The 22806-nt window shown below is 42.2% G+C and overlaps 1 protein-coding gene across 5 annotated transcripts in view; it reads left to right on the top strand.

The window, feature by feature from the left end:
- The window catches only part of atp11c (ATPase phospholipid transporting 11C), a 154286-nt gene that overhangs the window by 47456 nt on the left and 84024 nt on the right, over nucleotides 1–22806 (top strand). For all 5 annotated transcript variants that reach the window (XR_005944043.1, XM_041196043.1, XM_041196042.1 and 2 more), the window contains exons 8-11: nucleotides 13666–13716; nucleotides 14373–14437; nucleotides 14675–14756; nucleotides 16323–16473. Coding sequence is in view for 4 of the 5 variants with exons in the window: in XM_041196043.1 (XP_041051977.1) it covers nucleotides 13666–13716; nucleotides 14373–14437; nucleotides 14675–14756; nucleotides 16323–16473 (349 nt within the window). In the remaining variant the exon portion in view is untranslated. The remainder of the gene's footprint in view (nucleotides 1–13665; nucleotides 13717–14372; nucleotides 14438–14674; nucleotides 14757–16322; nucleotides 16474–22806) is intronic.

Here is a 22806-nt window from a genome sequence, read left to right on the forward strand (position 1 = left end):
AATACAGTAGTCAGACCTGAAGGCATGAATGAGGGTTTTGGCAGGGGTAGAGATGGGCGATGTTATGGAGGTGGTAGCAAATGGTTTTTGTGATGCAGAAGAGATGGGATTGACAACTAAGTTCTCTCACACAGGATGCCAAGATTACGAGTTTGACTGGGAGGGTGATGGAATTGGTGGCAAGGCTGCAAAGTTTGTGACCGGCCGAAAACACTGGCATAGACAGACACGCGAACTTCGCAGATTCCCGCTTTTAATAGACCATAAGACATAGGAGCAGAAATTAAGCCATTCGGCCCATTGAGTCTGCTCCGCCATTCAATCATGGCTGATACGTTTCTCAACCCCATTCTCCCGCCTTCTCCCCGTAACCTTTGATCCCCTTACCAATCAAGAACCTATCTATCTCGCTCTTAAATACACTCAATGACCTGGCCTCCACAGCCTTGTGTGGCAATGAATTCCATAGATTCACCACTCTCTGGCTAAAGAAGTTTCTCCTCATCTCTGTTCTAAAAGGTCTTCTCCTTACTCTGAGGCTGTGCCCTCAGGTCCTAGTCTCTCCTACTAATGGAAACATCTTCCCCACGTCCACTCTATCCTGGCCTTTCAGTATTCTGCAAGTTTCAATCAGATCCCCCCTCATCCTTCTAAACTCCATTGAGTATAGACCCAGAGTCCTCAAACGTTCCTCATATGTTAAGCCTTTCATTCCTGGGATTGTTCTCGTGAACCTCCTCTGGACCCTCTCCAGGGCCAGCACATCCTTCCTGAGATACGGGGCCCAAAATTGCTCAATATTCTAAATGTGGTCTGACCAGATCCTTATAAAGCCTCAGCAACACATCCCTGCTTTTATATTCTAGTCCTGTCGAAATAAATGCCAACATTGCATTTGCCTTCCTAACTACCACGTCAACCTGCAAGTTAACCTTAAGAGAATCCTGGACTAGGACTCCCAAGTCCCTTTGCACTCCAGATTTCTGAATTCTCTCCCCATTTAGAAAATAGTCTATGCCTCTATTCTTCACACCAAAATGCATGACCTCACACTTCCCCACGTTGTATTCCATCTGCCACTTCTTTGCCCATTCTCCTAACATGTCTAAATCCTTCTCTAGCCTCCGCTTCCTCAATACTACCTGTCCCTCCACCTATCTGTATCATCTGCAAACTTAGCCAGAATGCCCTCAGTTCCTTCATCTAGATCATTAATGTATAAAGTGAAAAGTTGTGGACCCAACACTGATCCTTGCGGAACTCCACTAGTCACCGGCCGCCATCCTGAGAAGGACCCCCTTATCCCCACTCTCTGCCTCCAGCCAGACAGTCAATCTTCTATCCATGCCAGTGCCTTGCCTCTAACACCATGGGCTCTTATCTTACTGAGCAGCCTCCTGTGCGGCACCTTGTCAAAGGCCTTCTGGAAATCCAAGTAGATAACATCCATTGGCTCTCCTTTGTCTAACCTGCTCGTTACCTCCTCAAAGAATTCTAACAGATTTGTCAGGCATGACCTCCCCTTGATGAAACCATGCTGACTTTGCCCTATTTTACCATGCACTTCCAAGTATTCTGAAATCTCATCCTTAATAATGGACTCTAAAATCTTACCAACGTCAGGCTAATTGGCCTGTAATTTCCCGTCTTTTGCCTTACTCCCTTCCTGAACAAGGGGGTTACATTAGTGATTTTCCAGTCCTCTGGGACCCTCCCTGACTTGAGTGATTCCTGAAAGATCACCACTAACGCCTCCACTATCTCTTCAGTTATCTCCTTCAGAACTCTGGGGTGTAATCCATCTCGTCCAGGTGATTTACCCACCTTCAGACCTTTCAGTTTTCCTAGCACCTTCTCCTTGGTAATGGCCACCATACTCACCTCTGCCCCCCGACTCTCTTGAATTTTGGGGATGTTACTTGTGTCTTCCTCCATGAAATTTTACGATCAGCAATGGCTGATACCGCATTGTAACATGCAATAAATTATGTAGCTGAAAGATCTGCTTCCCCTTGAGAGGGCAGCCAGTGTAACTGTTGTATTGCTTTGAAGAGATTGTGTATCAGAAGGTGACATTAGCTTTCCTGTGAATTAACTGTAAAATGTCAAGTCATACTTACATATTCTACTTTGGTTGTTTAAAACTGGTTGCCAAGCTTTGTCTAAAAAAATAGTCTCATTAAATAAAATCTTAATGGGCCCCGAACCTTGATGTTATCTTTTGCTTATGTGTCAGATATTTTATGTAATGCAGACTCCTTCTTAGTGGAAGATTGCATGAATGTACAATTTGCCATTAAGAGAGAACAAAGGGGCTTACATTAAATGAAACTTTTCACTACCTCAAGGAGCTCCATACCAAGTATTTTTGAACTGTAGCCACTGATGTAATGTAATTAAACCATTAAATCTCATTTAACTGTGATGGAAATGGAGGCTGCTTTCAACAATAATGAGGTTTTTTATTTTAGTCCAAGGAAATTTAGCTTGTCTAATTGCCTACTGTCAGTAATACAGTTGACCAAATTATTTACACATCTCAATCACCTAAACAGCATAAAATTGATGAATGCAGAACCTAGTAATTGTGCTTTCTGCATAGTGCAAGAGCAGTTGGTTCGTGCATCCTGGCCAAGACACCAGGTATACTGCAATAATACAATGTGTCTCTTCTCCCTGCCCCCCAAACCTGCACTCCTTTTTCTGGTATTCTGTGTGTGGATCATGGCTTGGTTTTTTTATTTGGCTCAACCTGGTCATCCATTTTTAGTTTTTGCATTTCTGGTTACTCTTGGGCTTGTATGTTTCAATTCCCACGTTGTGAATGGTGCTGTCTGCTTTCTGTACCAAACTCTGGGCTGTCAACATTTAATTGTCAGAGGTTTGGTGCTTTGTGATTTTTTTTTTTTAATTTTGGTGTCCTGAAATACAATGTCTTAGCCATTGTAGTTCCTGTGAAACTACTGAGTTGGTTTTCATGAGGAAGTTGTATTTTTCTTTCACATGATATACAAACGATATACAGGTGAGGTGAGAGTGACTGCCCTTGACATCAAGACTGCATTTGACCGAACGTGACATCAAGGAGCCCTAGCAAAACTGGAGTCAATAGGAATCAGAGGGAAATCTCTCCACTAGTTGGAATCGTATCTAGCACAAAGAAAGTGGTTGTGGTTGTTGGAGGTCAGTCATCTCAGTTCCAGGACATCACTGCAGGAGTTCCTCAGGGTAGTGTCCTAGGTCCAACCATTTTCAGCTGATTCATCAATATCCTTCCTTCCATCATAAGGTCAAAGGTGGAGATGTTCATTGTGCATTCAACAATGTTCAGCGTTCACGACTCCTCAGATACTGAAGCAATCCATGTCCAAATGCAGCAAGACCTGGACAATATCCAGACTTGGGCTGACAAGTGGCAAGTAACATTCACGCCACACAATTGTCAGGCAATGACCATCTCCAACAAGAGAGAATCCAATCATCGCTTCTTGACTTTCAATTGCATTACTATCACTGAATCACCCTCACTATCAACATCCTGGAGATTACCATTGCCTAGAAACTGAACTGGACTAGCCATATAAATACTGTGGCAACAAGAGCAGTTGAGAGGCTAGGAATTGTGCGACAAGTAACTCCCCACCTGACTCCCCAAAGCCTCCCCACCATCTACAAGGCTCAAGTCAGGAGTGTGATGGAATACTCCCCATTTGCCTGGATGAGTGCAGGTCCCACAACACTTAAGAAACTTGACATCATCCAGGACAAAGCAGCCCACTTGATTGGCTCCATATCCACAAACATTCACTCCCTGCTCCACTGATGCACAGTAGCAGCAGAGTGTACCATCTTTAAGATGCATTGCAGGAATTCACCAAGGCTCCTTGGAGAGCACCTTCCAAACCCACGATCACTATCATCTAGGACACAGGCAACAGATAGTTGCAACTACCACCACTTGAAAGTTCCCCTCCAAGCCACTCACCATCCTGACTTGGAAATATATCGCCATTCCTTCACTGTCACTGGGTCAAAACCCTGGAACTCCCTTCATAATGGCACTGAGAATGTACCTTTGGAAAAGGAGTGCAGTGGTTCAAGAAGGCAGCTCACCACTTTTTCAAAGGCAACTAAGGATGGGCAATAAATGCTGGCCCAGTCAGCGAAACTCACTTCCCATGAACAAATTTTTTAAAACTAAGTAAATAAATTTTCTGTTAGTAAGAGTCCTTCATGGCATAGAGGGAGGCCATTCAGCCCATTGAGTTCTGTCATCCCACTCCCCCACTTGATCCCTGTAGCCCAGCAAGTTTATTTCCAAGTGCACATCCAGTTTCCCCTTGAAATCATTGTTTTCACTTCCACCACCCTCATCGTCAGCGAGTTCCAGGTTCTACTCGCTGTGTTTTTTTTTTAATGTTCCCCTCGCGTTTCCCCTATACCTCTTTCCCAAAATCTTAAGCCTGTGTCTCCTAGTCAGTGTACCATCAGTTAATGGATAGAGTTTTTCCTTGTCCACGCCTGTCATGATCTTGCACACCTCTACCAAATCTCCCCTCAATTTCCTTGTTCTACTTGGAGTAAAGTCAAACCTTTCAAACCTAACCTTTTAGCTAAACCTCCCATCCTTGGAACCATTCTCCTCTGCACCCTTTCAAGGACCTTCACATCTTTCCCAAAGTGTGGTGACCACAATTGGATGCCGTACTCTAGTTGGAGCCTAACCATAGTTTTATAAAGGTACTAAGGTTTGTTGCCAAAAAAGTTGACTATTGCCATAATTGCAAAATTGAAGCAAGTCGGAACAAAGTTTATGGAGTGTGCATCTAGATTTGTGCGCAAAAGTTTCATGTTGGAGTGTATGGGGGAGGGGGCTACTGGGGCGTGGTGCCGTGGTGACAAAGTTAGAGACAGTAAAAATGAGTGAATATTTCTGCTGTGCTGCGACGTACATAATTTTCTGGGGAAATTTAAACCATCTGATAGAAATTTGGGAGAAAACATCCCCCAAGGAGAGCAATCGTAAATTTTTAATAATAGGTATTGAGTTTTATGGGTTGCAGAACCAAGGTAGATAAAGGTAGGTACTTAAGATACAGATCATCTAAATTCATGGACTGTCTCTCCCATGCCTGTAACTCGGTCTTTCCCAAGAAAGCTGTGGTCGTGGGAGCCAGGTGTTGCATCTCAGCCCTAATCACACTAAACAGTGCTCCACTGGAAGTGGTTCCCAGGTTCTGCTACTTTGGCTCAATGCACATGATGGAAAAGCAGCTACCACCTTTTGGTTGACTCTCAATACATGCGTGGAATAACACCAAGCTGACCCTTAGGGAAGCTGGAAGCCTGGTCCTACCTGCAGTGCGTTATGGGTATACCCTGGCAGGACAGCATCACTAATGTGGCGGTCCCCTTCGAAGTGGAGCTCCCAGGTTCGTTGGCACTAATCGGAATGAGAAGGCTTCTCAGCGGATCAGCCACATGCACAAAATAGAAAACAAAAAAACTTAACGTCATGTGTGGGCAACTTCATAGGTGCCACAGCCTGCCCCCTCAAGGAATGGCCTTCATAGCCCATCAGCAAGGAGCACCAAATAAAGGCGCCACCTGCAGCCACCTAAATGGATTGCTTGCCGCGTATCCATCTCCCGTAGGTGGTAGGATGCCAGTACAGACAGATCATCAAAATGACCATGGGATGACGGAACAGGTTCAAGAGGCTAAATGGCCACCTCCTATCTCCATGCCCATTACATTCCTAAGAAGAATATAGTACAAGAATATAGAAACAAACATTAAGCGCTTTGGCCCGTTGAGCTAGCTCTGCCATTTTGATTAGCTCTTTCAGCTTTATCATTTTACTCTGAAACCCTCATCCTTATAGGACTATATCCCTTGATAGTGAGAACACAGGCGCAAGCAACCTTATCGTTTGGGGGTGCACTACGGTATGGTTGGGGAGCTCTGCCTAGCTTTGAGAAACTGTTATTGAATGGGGCAAGATTAATCTCTGTCCACAGTCATTGTATTCTTTTCCCCTTCCATTTGTCATCTCATTGTTGCGTAACCAATTTTGGATGCACAATGCCTCGATTCCTCTGTGCATATATTTTGAGGTTACAGTTGTCGCCAATCTGCTACATACAAATGTGGCTCTCAAATTAAATGCTTAACCCTCTGATTTATCATCCTTACTTTTTCTTAGAAGTCGTTGTGACTTATTAAACTGCCTGAATCTTGCAAACCTTTTTTGAAAAAATCTCTAATATCCAAAAATTTTGAGTTACACTAATTGGGCTCCTTTCCTAATACCCTCATTATATAATAAATCAAGATGAACCGTTTTATCACATGAACTCACATTTAAGTGGTGTTCTCTTTAAACATAAATATGTCTAAAATTTGTAATCAAATTTTAATTTGTCCATGAAGACCCAGATTGCTTTTTGATGCTAAACTTCCTTTCAGCCTTCAACTTAGTATAAAAGGCACTAATCCTTGCGTGATTTTCCTCTGTGTTTTCTTGGATATTCTTAGCTACCCAACGTGAACCCATTCATTCTGATTGCCTTGAAAACCTACATTTATCAATATTAACTGGAAACAATGTCCACTGCTAAGAATTTTTTTGGGCATCTCAAGTTTACTTGGGCCATAGTCTGTTCAATATGTTTCTTAAGTCTATGAAAAGCTGCAGAACATTCAAGCTGTAAAAGGAAGTCACGTGCTTATCAGAGGAGACGGGGATTGGTCCATTAATCGGTCAACTTCCATTGTTACCTGGAGAGCATGGATTCTTAATTTTAATTTGAACTCTTAGACAGTACCTATAGGCTGCATTACACCCCCTGTTCCATGATATTGTCCATTTACAATACTGTAGGCTGAACCCAGTTAACTGAGAATGATGGTTCTGTTTACACTGATATGCAATGAGATGCTAACACTCCACTCACTGGCAATGCTACCAGTGAGAATTCTGTGAGCAGTAGTAATTCAGTTGGATTTCATTGGGGGAATAGCCTTAAGTGATATTTTTATTAAAGATCTGATCCTGTGAATATGTATTACACAATTTAAATACACATGTATGGTTTCCCTTTAAAATCAGAAATTTTGCTTTTACTCTGAAAACTTATTTGCAATTCTGTCCATTGTAGTGTTGTGGGATAGCTAGTTACCATTCAGAATTGCATTTTATAAAAACAAGTTCCAATCTGTACTATGTTCACCTTTCTGCATTATTAATACAGTTGATGTTTGCTTTTAGATTTTACTTTCTGTGGGAATATCAATTAAGAAAAGACTATTTCAGTGTAGCACTAATTGACTTATCATGTGATGGAATTAAAATGATTTCTCCAAAAAGCATAATAAAATACATTTGTCTGTCTTCAATTGCTAAGCCAAAATAAAACACTCTTGCTGTATAATAGCAAATTAACATCTGTGCAAAACCGAAAAGAACTTTCTGATTATTAGGCAACCTGAAAACACTGCTACAGATTTCACTTGAATCTGGTGTAATGGCCCATAATTTGCTACTCCACAGCATCTCACAGCATTAGTATGTTTTTATTCGTTCATGGCATGTGGGCATCGTTGGCTAGGCCAGCATTTATTGCCCATATTCGGAGGATGTTTTAAGAGTCAACCACATTGCTGTGGGCTTGGAGTCATTTGTGGGCCAGACCAGGTAAGGACAGCAGATTTCCTTCCTTAAATGATGTTAGTGAACCAGATGGGTTTTTAGGACAATCGTAATGGTTTCATGGTCATCATCAGACTTTTAATTTGAACCTGGGTCCCCAGAACAGCTCTAAAGAAGAATCATAAGGACTCAAAACGTTAACTCTTTTTTTCACTCCACAGTTGCTGTTAGATCTGCTGAGTTTTTCCAGCGTTTTCTGTTTTTGTTCCCCAGAACATTACCCTGAGTCTCTGAAATACTAATCCAGTGACAATACTACTGTGCCACCACCTTCCCAGTTAGTTAGCTAGTTAATTATGCACCTACACACTTAAGCTCAACGTTTTTGAATGAAGGAGTCACCACCGACAAGAAGTTTAACTGGAATGTTGGGTAGAGAGCCTCTTCACCACCTACAGGGCTTGCAAGTGTGATGAAATATTCGCCACTTATTGGATGCCTGAAGCCATTATTATAGTTCAGCTTGACAGCATACATCATACAGACTGATTGGCACATCTATTGAAGTCAATGTCTATCCTATCTACCCCCTCTATCATTGGAGCTCTTTGCCTGTCATGTGCACTGTCTACAAGCTGCGCTATAGTGATTGGTCAAGTATTCTTCAACAGCACCTTCCTCTTAACAAGAAGAACATTAGTGTCATGGGGACTGCATCAAGGTTCCTATCCCAGAATTCTCCACTAAACACTGACTGCAAGTAGTGAAGAAGTTCAACAAAGCAGTCAACTACCACCTGTTCAAGGAGGATGACGTCTACTCGGGGTCGTGAGTTTCTGCCATGAGTCTTCACATGACTGAACAGGCTGATTCTTGACCCACAGATCTTTGAGCACATGGGACCAGGACACCCCACATAACAGTGGGATTCAGATTGCGGGATTTGCTTCCTTTCCTTACCTGCTGCTCCTCTGCCTTATCAAGGCATTTAGATTCAAAGCATGATGCAGCTTTGTGGGCAGGTTGTAGCCATTTTGAACGGTTGGTGGCAAGCTCTTCTTAATTAATGTCAATGTTGCCACGCTTCAAGGAGAACTTGAGTGTCTTTGTAATGTTTTGCCTGTCGTCTCCTGGAACGCTGGCCATTTGAGAGCTGAGAAAACAGGACCTGGCGGAGGAGACTCTTTTCGGCCATTCATAGTGTCCAATTGTAGTTGATTTTTGCAGGAGTTTTGCTTGAATGTTTGTGGAGCTGGCTTCAAGAAGGACACTAATATTTGTTTGACAGTCCTCCCGATGAATCTGGGGGATTTGGCGGAGGCATTGCTCGTGGAATTTCTCTAGCACTCATGTAGCTGATGATGTCTACTCGGGGTCGTGAGTTTCTGCCATGAGTCTTCACATGACTGAACAGGCTGATTCTTGACCCACAGATCTTTGAGCACATGGACCAGGACATCCCACATTTTGGCAATCACTCCTTTTTTAATTTTTGTGGCATTTTCATGATCCTTCAGGAGAAAGGGAAAGAAAGAAGGAGGGTAGCAGCATTGATTAAGGAGATCATTACACCTGCAGGTTAGGAATTTCCTACGCCTTTAGAATTTCTAAACAACACCTGTTTATACAGGTTCTGATACCACAATTATATAGCGCCTTGCTGAGCTGATGCACAGTCCAGGTCTCACTGCAGCACAAGAGTGTGGTAGTGATAACTGCTCTGTAAACTAGGACTTCTGTTGACTTGCAGAGGTCTTTGTTGTCAAACACTTGCTGTTTGTAGGATGCTGAGCTGGCGCCGCTGATCTGGTGTTGGATCTCTTTGTCAATGCTGGCCTCTTGAAAGAGATGGCTGCCAAATTATGGCAAGTGCTCAACAAAAATTGGAGCCTGTCCTTCAACATATGGGGGTGGGATATTTGGTTTACCAGGTCTGGATGGTTGAGTTTTGTTTAGGCAGCATTCAAAGATGGCCGAGTCTCTTGTATGCAGAATTGAAGAGATCTCAAGTGGCTTGCAAACCAGGCACATCTGTAAACAAAGATCATGTATGTTTATGGTGGCCAGTTTAGTTTTGGTACAGAGATGACAGGTTAAAGAGTTTTCCATTTTGGTTGTAGTTAATACTCGTAATAGAGGGCAAATGACCTTTTAAGTCAAATAATTTCTTTCCAGTAAATTGGAAGTAATATCTCAAGCCTTGCTTGGCACTGGCCTGGATTTTAAAGTGACTGTTCAGATCCCTCACTTGATAGCTGCAGCCATTTCATCATGAAGCAGTTGCAGGATTGTGATGAAGTTTCTTGGACACCCAATCTCTAGAGCACAATCCACAGAGCCTTACAATTTACTGAGTCAAATGTTTTGGCCAGGTCGATCAATGCAGTGAAGAGTTCCTGGTGGTGTTCTCAACATTTTTCTTGGATTTGTCTGGCAACAGATCAGAGGTTACTCTGAAAGGTCTAAAACCACACTCTGGGAGAAGTTCCTCCACAGGAAGTAGGTGATTCAGGAAACTGCATCAGGATTTTCCTGCTATGGATAAGTGGGATATACCTCGATAGTTTCCACATCTCCCTTTTTGAAGATAGTTACAATTGTCACATCAAGGGCAGTTAGGGATGGACGATTATTGCTGGCCTTGCCAACACCCCAAGCATGAGCTAAAAAGAAAACACCATCACAGGGCTGGTCAGAATGAAATATAATTGTTATCCTCTCAGGTGTTGCCCATTATCAGGAACAGATTCTTTTTTGAAGTGGGTTCCAGATTGAGTGAGTTGTTTATGTGCAATCTACTTGTTGCCTCAATAGCTTGGACCTGCAGGATTTGAAGGTAACAAGTGGTACCATTCATGATGTATTTAGTCACAAACACTACTACTTCCTTCTCACTGATAATTGTCAATTGTTAAACAGCGTAAATGATTTGAATTCCTGCAACTTTCTATTGAATTATAGTCAGGCAGCCTAGCTGACTACAGAGCCATCTGAGAACCATGTAATATAATAGTCCATTTGTGATCCTGATGATTGAGTTGCTAAAGTAAATGTGCAATGTGTCTGAGTCATTTAGTCGTAGAAGGCTCAAGTTTCAATCATTTGTGGAGTAGGGGGCTCTACAGTTGATCTGTGTGTACCAAAGCAAGGGAGAAAGAACCCTTCCCTAAATATTGTCAAGTTAAGCTGCGTTGGAAAGTGAGACAGAATTAAACTGGATGTTTGTGCTCCTCCCGTGTTTGCATAAACCTGCTGGCCATCTTATTTGAACCAATGTGCCTGCAGGGTGAGTTCTCTATCTCCTGGGTGGAAAAATACATTTTTATCATATTCTTTGTCCAGAGGAGGAAGTAGGGAAAATTAAGTATAAAATATTGGGATAGTGCTGACATAGAAAGTTAGCAGGAATCATAAAATAAATGCTGGAAAAGTGAGACACGCAGTAGCCTATTCATAGAACATGCTCGGAATGCTCAAAAATGGTTAATATTAAAAAGTTACTTTTGAATTTTATGCACTGTTGTTATCAGCAAGGAGGTATGTTAGCATTATGGTTGTGTTACTGGCTTAGTAATCCAGAGACATGAGTTCAAATCCCAGCAGTGTACACCATCTACAAGATGCACTACAGCAACTTGCCTGGGCTCCTTCAACAACACATTCCAAGCATGAAACAGCTGTACCACCTGGAAAGACAAGGGCAACAGACTCTTGTAAATGCTGCTGCCTGCAAACATCGCCACCTGCAAGTTCTCATCTAAGTCGCACACCATCCTGAGTTGGAGCTATATAATTGTTTCTTCATCACTGGGTCAAATCTTGGAACTTCCCCCTAACGTTGATGTACCAAAAGTAGACTGCAGCAGTATAGGACTGTGGCTCATCACCTTAAGAACATTTAGGGATGGCAGGGTAAATTAGGATAAGTAATATTGAGTTGAATGCGTGGCTCTAAGATTGTGTTGGAGAAATGGGTTTTGTTTCATGTGGCACTGGTACCAGTACTGGAGAAATTAAGAGCTGTATTGTTGGGACGGGTGTCTCCTCAGCCACGCTAGGGCCAGTGTTCTGGTCATATAACTAGGGCAATAGAGCAGGCTTTAAAGTAAGTAACGGGGGCAGTCTCCAATTGACCTTGAACTGACTGGCTTGCTAGGCCATCTCAGAGGGCATTTGAGAATCAACCACATTTCTGAGTCACATGTAGCCCAGACCAGGTAAGGACAGCAAATTTCCTTCCCTAAAGTAGATTATTGAACCGGATGGGTTTTTACGATAATCAATAATTTCATGGTCACAATTATTGAGACTAGCTTTCAATTCCAGATTTTATTCATTAAATTTAAATTCCACCAGCTCCCATGGTGGGAATTGAACCCATGTCCCCAGAGCACTAGCATTGGCCTTCGGATTGCCACGTCCAATGACATTACAGCCATGTCACTGTCTCCCCACACACTTGGTTGCGGGAGATGCACCTTTTTGTGCCTTGAGATCTTGTGTACACACCTCATTTCAATGTCTCATCTGAAATAAGGCAAGTAATACTTCCCCAACACTGCACTGAAGCGCCAGTCTAATTTATGCCCTCGAGTGCTGGAGTAAAGCTTGAACCTACGATCATTCTGTTCTTGATGAGAATGTTAAGAACTAAGCCAAGTAACCACAGGCATCACTAGCTGCCTTGTCTGGAGGTTGGGATAAATGAAAGCAAAACTAAGGTACGAGTGACAAAAAGGCCAGAAAGTCAGACACAAGTGAAAGATAAAATTTATTTTGGTAAGGAATAGGCACACTTTGAGAGCCACAGAGATGTGCTTAGATCAGGATTGATAGTGGCCTAATTGACCTGCCCTGGTATATTGCTCATTTATTGACATTTGTAAACAGTTATTTATACTGCTACATGTCCACGTTTTCTCTCTCTCTGGGTCGTTGGGGGCTGGCTAATAATGGGCTGACAAGTGGCAGGTAACATTCACACCACATAAGTGCTAGGCAATGACCATCTCCAACAGGAGAGAATCTAACCATCTCCCCTTGCAATTCAGAGGCATTACTATCACTGAATCCCCCAAAATCAACATCCTAGGAGTGACCAGAAACTGAACTGGACTAGCCATATAATTACTGTGGCTACATGAGCAGGTCAGAGGCTAGGAATCCTGCAACAGTAACTCGCCTTCTGACTCCCCAAAGCCTATCCACCATCTATATGGCACAAGTCAAGAATGTGATGGAATACTCCCAACTTGCCTGGATAAGTGAAGCTTCAACAACACTCAAGCTTGATATGTTCCAGGACATAACAGCTGTCTATCGTCTACAAGATGCACAACAGGAATTCATCAAGGCTTCTTCGAATTCACTCTCCAAATCCACAAGCACTACTATCGAAAAGGACAAGGGCAGCAGATAGATGGGAATACCACCACTTGGAAGTTCCCCTCCAAGTCACTTATCATCCTGACTTGGAAACATATTGCCGTTCCTTCACTGTCGCTGGGCCAAAATCCTGGAACTCCCTTAACAGCACTGTGGGTGTACCTACACCCCATGGACTGCAGTGGTTCAATAACGCAGCTCACCAACACCTTCTCGAGGGCAACTAGGGATGGGTAATAAATGCTGGCCTGGCCAGCGACACCCACATCCCATGAATGAATTTTTTAAAAAACACAAAATTAAACATTAATCATTTGCCCTGGCAGGGTTCTTTTTAACAATAATATTAATGAAACAATGATATGTTTTATTATGATACAAGGTTTTTCTTTACCTTGCTGTGTTGTAGAACAAACCAGTATAAATCCTAGGAATTTGAGATGAGATCACTTCTTGTTTTTACATTTTATAAAAATTCACGTGCAGTCAATTTACTGCAACATATTGTTTTGGCAGCTTTCTTTAATCCTGGTGAGGCTAGAGATGTATTTTACATTTTTTGATGCAACTTGTTGGAAGATTTTTGAAACAAATTCATACAGCACTAATATGAAATTTGATGATTGCAGGTTCGTTGGGCGAGTTCATGTTTTCAGTGATAAACAAGAACCAACTGCAAGGTACGTATTACAACATGCAGTGGAATTCTATGTAACCATCTAATCTGTTACTGTACATCTTATAAATGCTTCCAGCTTTTTAAAACCAAGCTTGCATTGACCAGGGAATGGTCAGGATGGGTGAACTGGAAGTTAGAGCCAATTATATACACAATTATAATCTTTAACCTTCGAGAAGGCAGCTCACCACCACCTGTAATTCACTTTGACATTGAGTAGCTCCCATTTTCCAAATATTAATATCGAAACAAATTTCATAACAGTGCTATGTTTTTTTTTAAAAAAATGCCTGATTAATGTTCTGATCGTGCAATATCTTAATTTGCCAGGAATTTGTGTGTAGATAAATGATATTGTGTCATACATAACTGGTGAACAAACTTCATCCAGTGAAACACCACCTGCTTCAGGTACTCAAATTTTACACAGCACGTTGATTTTTGCTTCATTCTACGTCACTTTGTATGTAGTGGAGAAGGGTTTTGAAAGCTCATCTGCAGCCATTGAGTAACCAGGTTCTCAAAGCTTACACTTTCTGAATTGTATGCATATGTTTTTAACTGGGTTCCTGATTATATTTTGGACCAAGGAATGTTCATTATCTTATCAGATTTATTTCCTTTTCTTCCAAACTGAGATTTATTTATTTACGTTAGATCTTTGGGACCTGAAAACCTGCTGTTAAGAGGAGCCACATTAAAGAACACTGATAAGATATATGGTAAGCTTCTGTACCAGTTGTTATGGAAGTAATTATATCTGTGGGAGGGTGGAGACGCCTCTGTTATTTATAATAAACAATGACGTGTTTGTTATTTTGATGCAGTTTTAAGCTCTGTGGGTAAGGACTATTTGCTTCACAGAAAATAAAGTAAAATAATTGAAAACATCAGAACAATGTTTGTACATTTGCATGCATTGAACATTAGATATTCATTTTTGACTTTGTGAATTTCAGGTGTTTCCATATATACAGGAATGGAAACCAAAATGGCCTTGAACTACCAAGGAAAGTCACAGAAACGCTCAGTGGTGGAGAAGTAATTACATTCGGATAAATTATGTTTTGCATTCTAACTTATGCACATCGATTTTTAAAATTATTTCATTTTGTTTCTTGTGTCCTCGCAATATTTTTGAAAGAATATTTTTGTCATTCTGAACTTGACAGCAGTGTGGGGTGGGTAGAGATGACAAGACAACTCATTGTAATGCTTTGGTGTAAAACGCCTAAGCTGCTTTACGCCACAAACTACAGTTCAGTGTAAATGCCTTTTGGGTTAATAAATGTTTGCTTAGTTCATAGTGTTGCAATAAAACTCCCGACAGATATTGTGGGCGGAATTTTCTGCCTGCCCGGTGGGCAGGCCCGACCCAATCTCCGGCGGACGGGGAGCCGATCCCCGCCACCATTTTAATTGGGCGGGCCAATTAAGCCAACACAGCGTGATGTCCGCTGGGAAGCGCTATGCGCTTCCTGTGCGGGCAGGAGGGGGGGATTTCCCAAATGCGAGAGTGTGCTCTTTCGTGCATGTGCACGAAAGAGCCCTCCTCTCCCTGAGGCTAAGTGCTGCCTCAGGGAGATAGCTGACAGCTGTATAAACATTAAAAATAGAAAAATAATAAAATCCTTAACATGTCCCCCTCATGTGACAATGTCACACGAGATGGGACATGTTAATAAAAATCACAGAAACTTTATTAAAGATTTTTAAAAGCAACATGAAACTGCATCCCGCTGGTGGATGAGGATTCATGTTTTTTCAGAAGCCCGCTGGGGCTCCTGGCCTGCCCACCAACCTTAAGGTTGGATGGGCAGGTCCTTTAATTGTTTTAATTATCCTGTCAATGGTATAAATTGGCCATTGACAGCTTGGTGGGCGGACAGCTGATTTCACTGTGCCCCTGCCTTCCTGAATGTTTAAGTGGGGCGGGATGATGTCGGAGGTTCCCCCAACGTCATCCTGCGTCATTTTGCCATCAGCGAGCAGGCCTCACCTCTTGCTCGCCAATGGCAAAATCCAGCCCTGTATGTTTCTTATTGCAAGCATACATATAATGCTGTCAGTTTGGAAGATTTTTGTGAAATAATGTTTTAATTGTTTTTGTCTAATAATAGGAAACAAACTTAATTTAAGACAATTATTTTACAGTTTAAGAAGGCCTGTTAGGGTACTGACTTACTGAACAAGTTTCTTTGCTACCACAGGATGTCATAGATTGCGAACCACATGGAATGAAATAGAGGAAAAAAGCGATGAGGCAAAAGACTCTGGGCAGAGAAATAGTGGAGCAAAGGGCATGGGTAATGCATTAACATAAGGCAGGAGAGTTGTCACAGTAGAGACCAAAGGATGCTAGAGAAGTGGACCAGAATCTGGGAAGGCAGAAAATTAAAAGGATGGATTAGGGTAATTGAGAAAGGGGCAGCAGAAAATTACTGAGACAGAACTGACAGCATTAGATATGGTAATGGTTTCTCCATTGTATTCCCAAATACATGTGTCGCAATGAAGCCATTTATTTTAATTGAAATTTTCTTGCAATTTTGGCATTGCATATCATAACCACAAAAATAATTTGAAATTTTTTTTATTCCCTTGCAGGTCGATTAATGTTTTTTTAATAGTGTATCTGTGCATATTGGTCACTAAATCTTTGGTAGGCACCATATTGAAGTACGTCTGGCAAAGTGATCCTGCTAACGATGAGCCCTGGTACAGTTCAAAAACAGGCAAAGAGAAAAGCACCAACCAGGTACTGGAGTAAATTAACGCATTTTTATGCTTTAGTAGAAAAGATTTGCATCACAACTGGAAAATAATTTTGTATCGAGATTTGCCCCCCTGGCAGTTACAGGGAGCAGCACCTAGTCTCAGTATTAGCTGGGTTAAGTTTATTTTTAGTCAATTAATGTGACACTGTGACAAGTGCAAATATGCCCAACACCATTGCTCAAATATCCCAAGTAATTTTATCTGTTTTAACCCTAATCTGTGAAACTGGACATTTAAATGCATAAAGTATCACTACAAAATACTTCACCTTTTATCGATTAAAAATGTTTAAATTTAGATTCAGTCTGCTCTATTATCTTCTCACCCTCTGTTACATCTTATTCCCTCTTTCCCACGTTCTTTCTGCCCTGCTCTCTGTCTACTCTATGATGACCTTTTACTAGTTTTAAATATCATTTTAAAATACTTGCTTTCCATAAAACATAGGAATAGAAGTAGGCCATTTGGCCCATCAAGCCTGCTCCGCCATTCAATAAGATCGTCGCTGATCTGATAATACTCAACTCCACTTTCCTGCCTTTTCCCCCAACCCTTGATTCCTTTTCTGATTAAAAATCTGTCTATCTCAGCCTTGAATATACTTAACGACCCAGCCTCTACAGCCCTCTGCGGTAAAGAATTCCACAGATTCATTACCCAAAGTAGAAATTTCTCCTCATCTGTCTTAAATGGGCGACCCTCTGAGATTATGCTCTCTGGTCCTAGACACCCCTACAAGGGGAAACAACCTCTCAGCATCTACCCTGTCAAGCCCCTTAAGAATCTTATATGTTTCAATAAGGTCGCTGCTCATTCCTCTGAACTCCAGTGAGTACAGGCCTAATCTACCCAACCTCTTCTCATAAGAAAGTCCCTCCATGCCTGGGATCAACTTAGTGAACCTTCTCTGGACAGCCTCCAATGCCAGTATATCTTTCCTTAGATGAGGGTACCATAACTGTTCACAGTATTCTAGCTGTGGCCTAACTAGTGCCTTGTATAGTTTTAGCAAGACTTCCCTATTTTTATACTCCATTCCCTTTGAAATAAAGGCCAACATTAAATTTGCCTTCCCTATTACCTGCTGGATTTGTATGCTATCTTTTTATGACTCATGCACAAGGACCCACAAATCCCTCTGTGCTGCAGTCTTTCTCCTTTTAAATAATATTCAGCTCCTCTATTCTTCCTGCCAAGGTACATAGCCTCACATTTTCCCACATTATATTCCAATTGCCAAGTTTTTGCCCACCCGCTTAACCTGTCTATATCCCTCTGTAGACTCTTTTGTGTCATCCTCACCACTTACCTTCCCACCTTTTTTTATGTCATCTGCCAACTTGGTGATAGTACATTCACTTCCTTCATCCAAGTCATTAATATATATTGTAAATAATTGTGTACCCAGCACTGATCCCTGTGGCACTCCACTAGTTACAGGTTGCCATCCTGAAAATGCTCTCCTTATCCCAACTCTCTTCTATTAGTTAGCCAATCCTCTATTTGTGTCAATATACTACCTCCAACACCATGAGGTTTTATCTTATTAAGTAGCCTTATGTGTGGTACCTTATTGAATATCTTTTGGAAAACAAAATATATTACCTCTATTGGTTCCCCTTTAATCAATCCTGCTTGTTGCTTCCTCAAAGAATTCTGATAAATTTGTCAGGCATGATTTCCCCTTCATGAAGCCATGTTGACTCTGCTTGATTATATTATGTGTTTCTGAATGTTGTGCTATTACATCCTTTATAATAGCCTCTAAATAGACTTTCAATGCCCATGTCAGACTTAGGTCTGCATTTTATATGCCCCTGCTGAGCTTGTTTTCAGCTGCGGCGGTGGGGGGGGTTAATATGAGAGTGGGCAGGCGCTGGAATCAGCAGCCCTCCCACCATATTTAAATTCCCAAGGGTCAATTCGGCTTGTTAACAAGCCAGTTAACCCCGATAATACACTGCCCGTGCCATAAAATGGTTGGTGTACTTGGTTAGGTGGGAGTGGGCAACCTGATTGTGTGGTGGTATTGCCACTGGACTGGTATTCCAGAGATCCAGGGTAATGCTCTGGGGACCCAGGTTCAAATCCCACCGCAGCAGATGGTGGAATTTGAATTCAATAAAAATCTAGAATTAAAAGTCTAATAATGACCATGTAACTATTGTCGATTGTTGTTAAAATCCATCTGGTTCACTAATGTTGTTTAGGGAAGGGAATCTGCTGTTCTTACCCGGCCTACGTGTGACTCCAGGCCGACAGCAATGTGGTTAACTCGTAAATGCCCTCTAAACAAGCCCAATTAGAGATGGGCAATAAATGCTGGCCTAGCCAATGACATCCACATACCATGACTGAATAAAAAAAAAATTCAGATGGCGAGAAGGAAGGGATTTCTAACTTTGGAGGCTTCCCTTTGTGGACTGGGGAATAGCTCTCCCAAGAACCTGCCTTTCTTCTACCCACCCGCTGCCTTAAACCCACCCCTCCCACCCTAAGCTGCCCAAATCCTCCGTGCCCAAGACTTGCCTATTTCTGGGGATCCATTGGGCTTCTGCTCTCTCGTTGCAGCCCCGGCAGTGGCCTCTTGGTGCTGCTAGGCCAGGTGGAGCTATCAATCCGCCAATCTGATTGGCCGATAGCTCCCGAGGGCGGGCTTCCTTACAAGGTGAAGGGCGAAAGCCCAGTCAGCTCCTGCTTAGGCTGCTCCCAGCACTTTATGGTTGCAGGGCAGGCCAGCTCCATGCTGACTTTGCTTCTGGGGAGCAGGGTGCAAGCCCTCTGCACCCACCTCCCCGGTCCATAATATTCTTCCCTCAGGAACGGTTTTCCAAGCATACATCAGAACAAACAGAGCCGGATGATGCCTGAGTGAGTTTTCAATTTGTTGTAAGGATATCAATGGTCATTTTGAATCTCTTAATGGAGGCTGTTGTAGAATAACATATGGGATATTTTGAATTGAAAGAGGTGTGTGACTGTGTAGCTAATCCAATTAATCAGCATCTTTGTGCTTCACAATGGGTGCTGTTCTGGAGCAATTCTGTTTCTCTGCAGTGTAATGGTCTCAGCTTGGTAGGGATTAAAGATCTGGGGATCTTTTTTCGGTTTGAGGGTGCCTTTTTTTCTCTCTCTGCAATTAATGACTATCTAATAAAATTCCTTTATCAACAATCTTTTATTTGAAACACACATGTTCCTGCTGGGTGTTAACATAACTTATTTTTCTCCAATTAGTGACATAGAAACTAGGAGCAGGAGTAGGCCATTCGGCCCTTCGAGCCTGCTCCACCATTCATTATGATCATGGCTGATCATCCAACTCAATAGCCTGCTCCCGCTTTCTCCCCATACCCTTTGATCCCTTTCACCCTAAGTGTTGTGTCTAACTCCTTGAAAACATACAATGTTTTGGCCTCAACTACTTTCTGTGGTAACGAATTCCACAGGCTCACCACTCTATGGGTGAAGAAATTTCTCCTCATCTCAGTCCTAAATAGTCTACCCCATATCCTCAGACTGTGACCCCTGGTTCTGGACTCCCCCACCATCGGGAACATCCTTCCTGCATCTACCCTGTCTAGTCCTGTTAGAATTTTATAGGTTTCTGAGATCCCCCCTCATTCTTCTGAACTCCAGCGAATATGATCCTAATCGACTCAATCTCTCCTCATATGTCAGTCCCGCCAATCCAGGAATCAGTCTGGTAAACCTTCACTGCACTCCCTCTATAGTAAGTACATCTTTCCTAAGATTAGGAGACCAAAACTGCACACAGTATTCCAGGTGTGGTCTCACCAAGGCCCTGTACAATTGCAGCAAGACATCCCTGTTCCTGTGCTCGAATCCTCTGGCTATGAAGGCCAACACACCACTTGCCTTCTTTACCGCCTGCTGCACCTGCATGCTTACCTTCATCAACTGGTGTACAAGGACACCCAGGTCTCATTGCACATTCCTCTCAATTTATAGAGATTCAGATAATCTGCCTTCCTGTTTTTGCTACCAAAATGGATAACCTCACATTTATCCACATCATACTGCATCTGCCATGTATTTGCCACTCAGCTTGTCCAAATCACCCTGAAGCATCTCTGCATCCTCCTCACAGCTCACCCTCCCACCCAGCTTTGTGTCATCTGGAGATATTACATTTAATTCCCTCATCTAAATCATTAATATATATTGTGAATAACTGGAGTCCCAGTACCGATCCCTGCTGTACCCCTCTAGTCACTGCCTACCATTTGGAAAAAGACCCGTTTATTCCTACTCTTTCTTTCCTGTCTGTCAACCAGTTTTCTATCCATCTCAATACACTACCCCCAGTCCCATGCGCTTTAGTTTTACACGCCAATCTCTTATGTGGGACTTTGTCAAAAGCCTTCTGAAAGCCCAAATAAACCACATCCACTGGCTCCCCCTCATGAACTCAACTAGTTACATCCTCGCAAAATTCCAGTCGATTTGTCAAGCATGATTTCCCTTTCATAAATCCATGCTGACTCTGTCCAATTCTGCCACTGTTTTCCACGTGCTCGGCCTATAAATCTGTTATCATAGAATCTAGAATTTTCCCCACTACCGACGTCAGGCTGACTGGTCTATAATTCCCTGTTTTCTCTCTGCCTCCCTTTTTAAATAATGGGGTTACATTAGCTACCCTCCAATCTGTAGGAACTGTTCCAGAGTCTATAGAATCTCGGAAGATGACCACAAATGCATTCATTATTTCTAGGGCCACTTCCTTAAGCACTCTGGGATGTAGATTATCAGGCCCCGGGGATTTATCGGCCTTCAATCCCATCAACTTCCCCAACACCATTTTCCTATTAATACTGAATTCTTTCAGTTCCTCCCTCTCACTAAACCCTGTGTTCCCCAACACTTCTGGTATCTTATTTGTGTCCTCCTTTGTGAAGACAGAACCAAAGTATGTATTTAGCTGGTCAGCCATTTCTTTTTTCCCCATTATAAATTCTCCTGTTTCTGACTGTAAGGGACCTACATTTGTCTTCAATCTTTTTCTCTTCACATACCTGTAGAAACTTTTACAGTCAGTTTTATGTTCCCTGCAAGCTTACTCTCGTACTCTATTTTCCTCTTCTTAATCAATCCCTTGGTCCTTCTTTGCTGAATTCTAAAGTGCTCCCAATCCTCAGGTCTGCTTTTTCTGGCCAATTAGTATTAGATCCAAGGAAGAGACATACAATCTCTAATTTCCTTGGTAAGCCATGGTTTGGCCACCTTTTCTATTATACTTTTTGTGCCAGATAGGAATAAACAATTGTTGCAGTTCACCCATGCGCTTTTTGAATGTTTGTCATTGCCTATCCACTGTCATTCCTTTTAAGCAACCTTTCCCAATCCGTCGTAGACAACTTGCGCCTCATACCGTTGTAGTTTCCTTTATTAAGATTCAGGACCCAAGTCTCAGAATCAACTATGTCACTCTCGATCTTGATGAAGAATTCTATCATATAATGGTCACTCATACCCAAGGGGCCTCGCAGAACTAGATTGCCAATTATTCCTTTCTCATTACACAATACCCAGTCGAAAATGGCCTGTTCTCTCGTTGGTTCCTCAATGTATTGGTCCAGAAAAACATCCCGTATGCACTCCAGGAGTTCCTTCTCTACTGTATTGTTACTAATTTGATTTGCCCAATATATATGCAGATTAAAGTCACCCATAATTACAGATGTTTCTTTATTGCATGCATCTCTAATTTCCTGTTTAATGCCATTCCCAACATCACCACTACAGTTTGGGGGTCTATATACAACCCTCACTAACGTTTTTTTCCCCTTAGTGTTTCTCAGCTCTACTCATACAGATTCCACATCGTCAGAGCTAATATCTTTCTTCACTATTGCGTTAATTTCCTCTTTAACCAGCAAAGCAACCCCACCGCCTTTTCCTTTTTTTCTGTCCTTCCTAAATACTGAATACCCCTGGGCGTTCATTTCCTATCCCAGCTCACCCTGCAGCCATGTCTCCGTAATCCCGACTATATCATACTTGTTTACATCTATTTGTGTGGTTAATTCATCCACTTTATTGCGAATGCTCCTTGCGTTAAGGCACAAAGCCTTAAGGCTTGTCTTTTTAATATTACTTGTCCCGTTCCCACTATTTTTCACTGAGGCCCTTGATTTCTCTGATTATCACTCTTCTTATTCCGCTGTCTGTCTTTTCACCTTGTCTTTGATTCCCCTTCCTCTGACTCCTTGCATAGGTTCCCATCCCCCTGCCGTTTTAGCTTAAACCCTCCCCAACCACTCTAGCAAATGTTCCCCCAGGGCATCAG

Source organism: Carcharodon carcharias, chromosome 9, assembly GCF_017639515.1.
Source record: "Carcharodon carcharias isolate sCarCar2 chromosome 9, sCarCar2.pri, whole genome shotgun sequence".
In the NCBI taxonomy this organism is placed as follows: Eukaryota; Metazoa; Chordata; class Chondrichthyes; order Lamniformes; family Lamnidae; genus Carcharodon; species Carcharodon carcharias.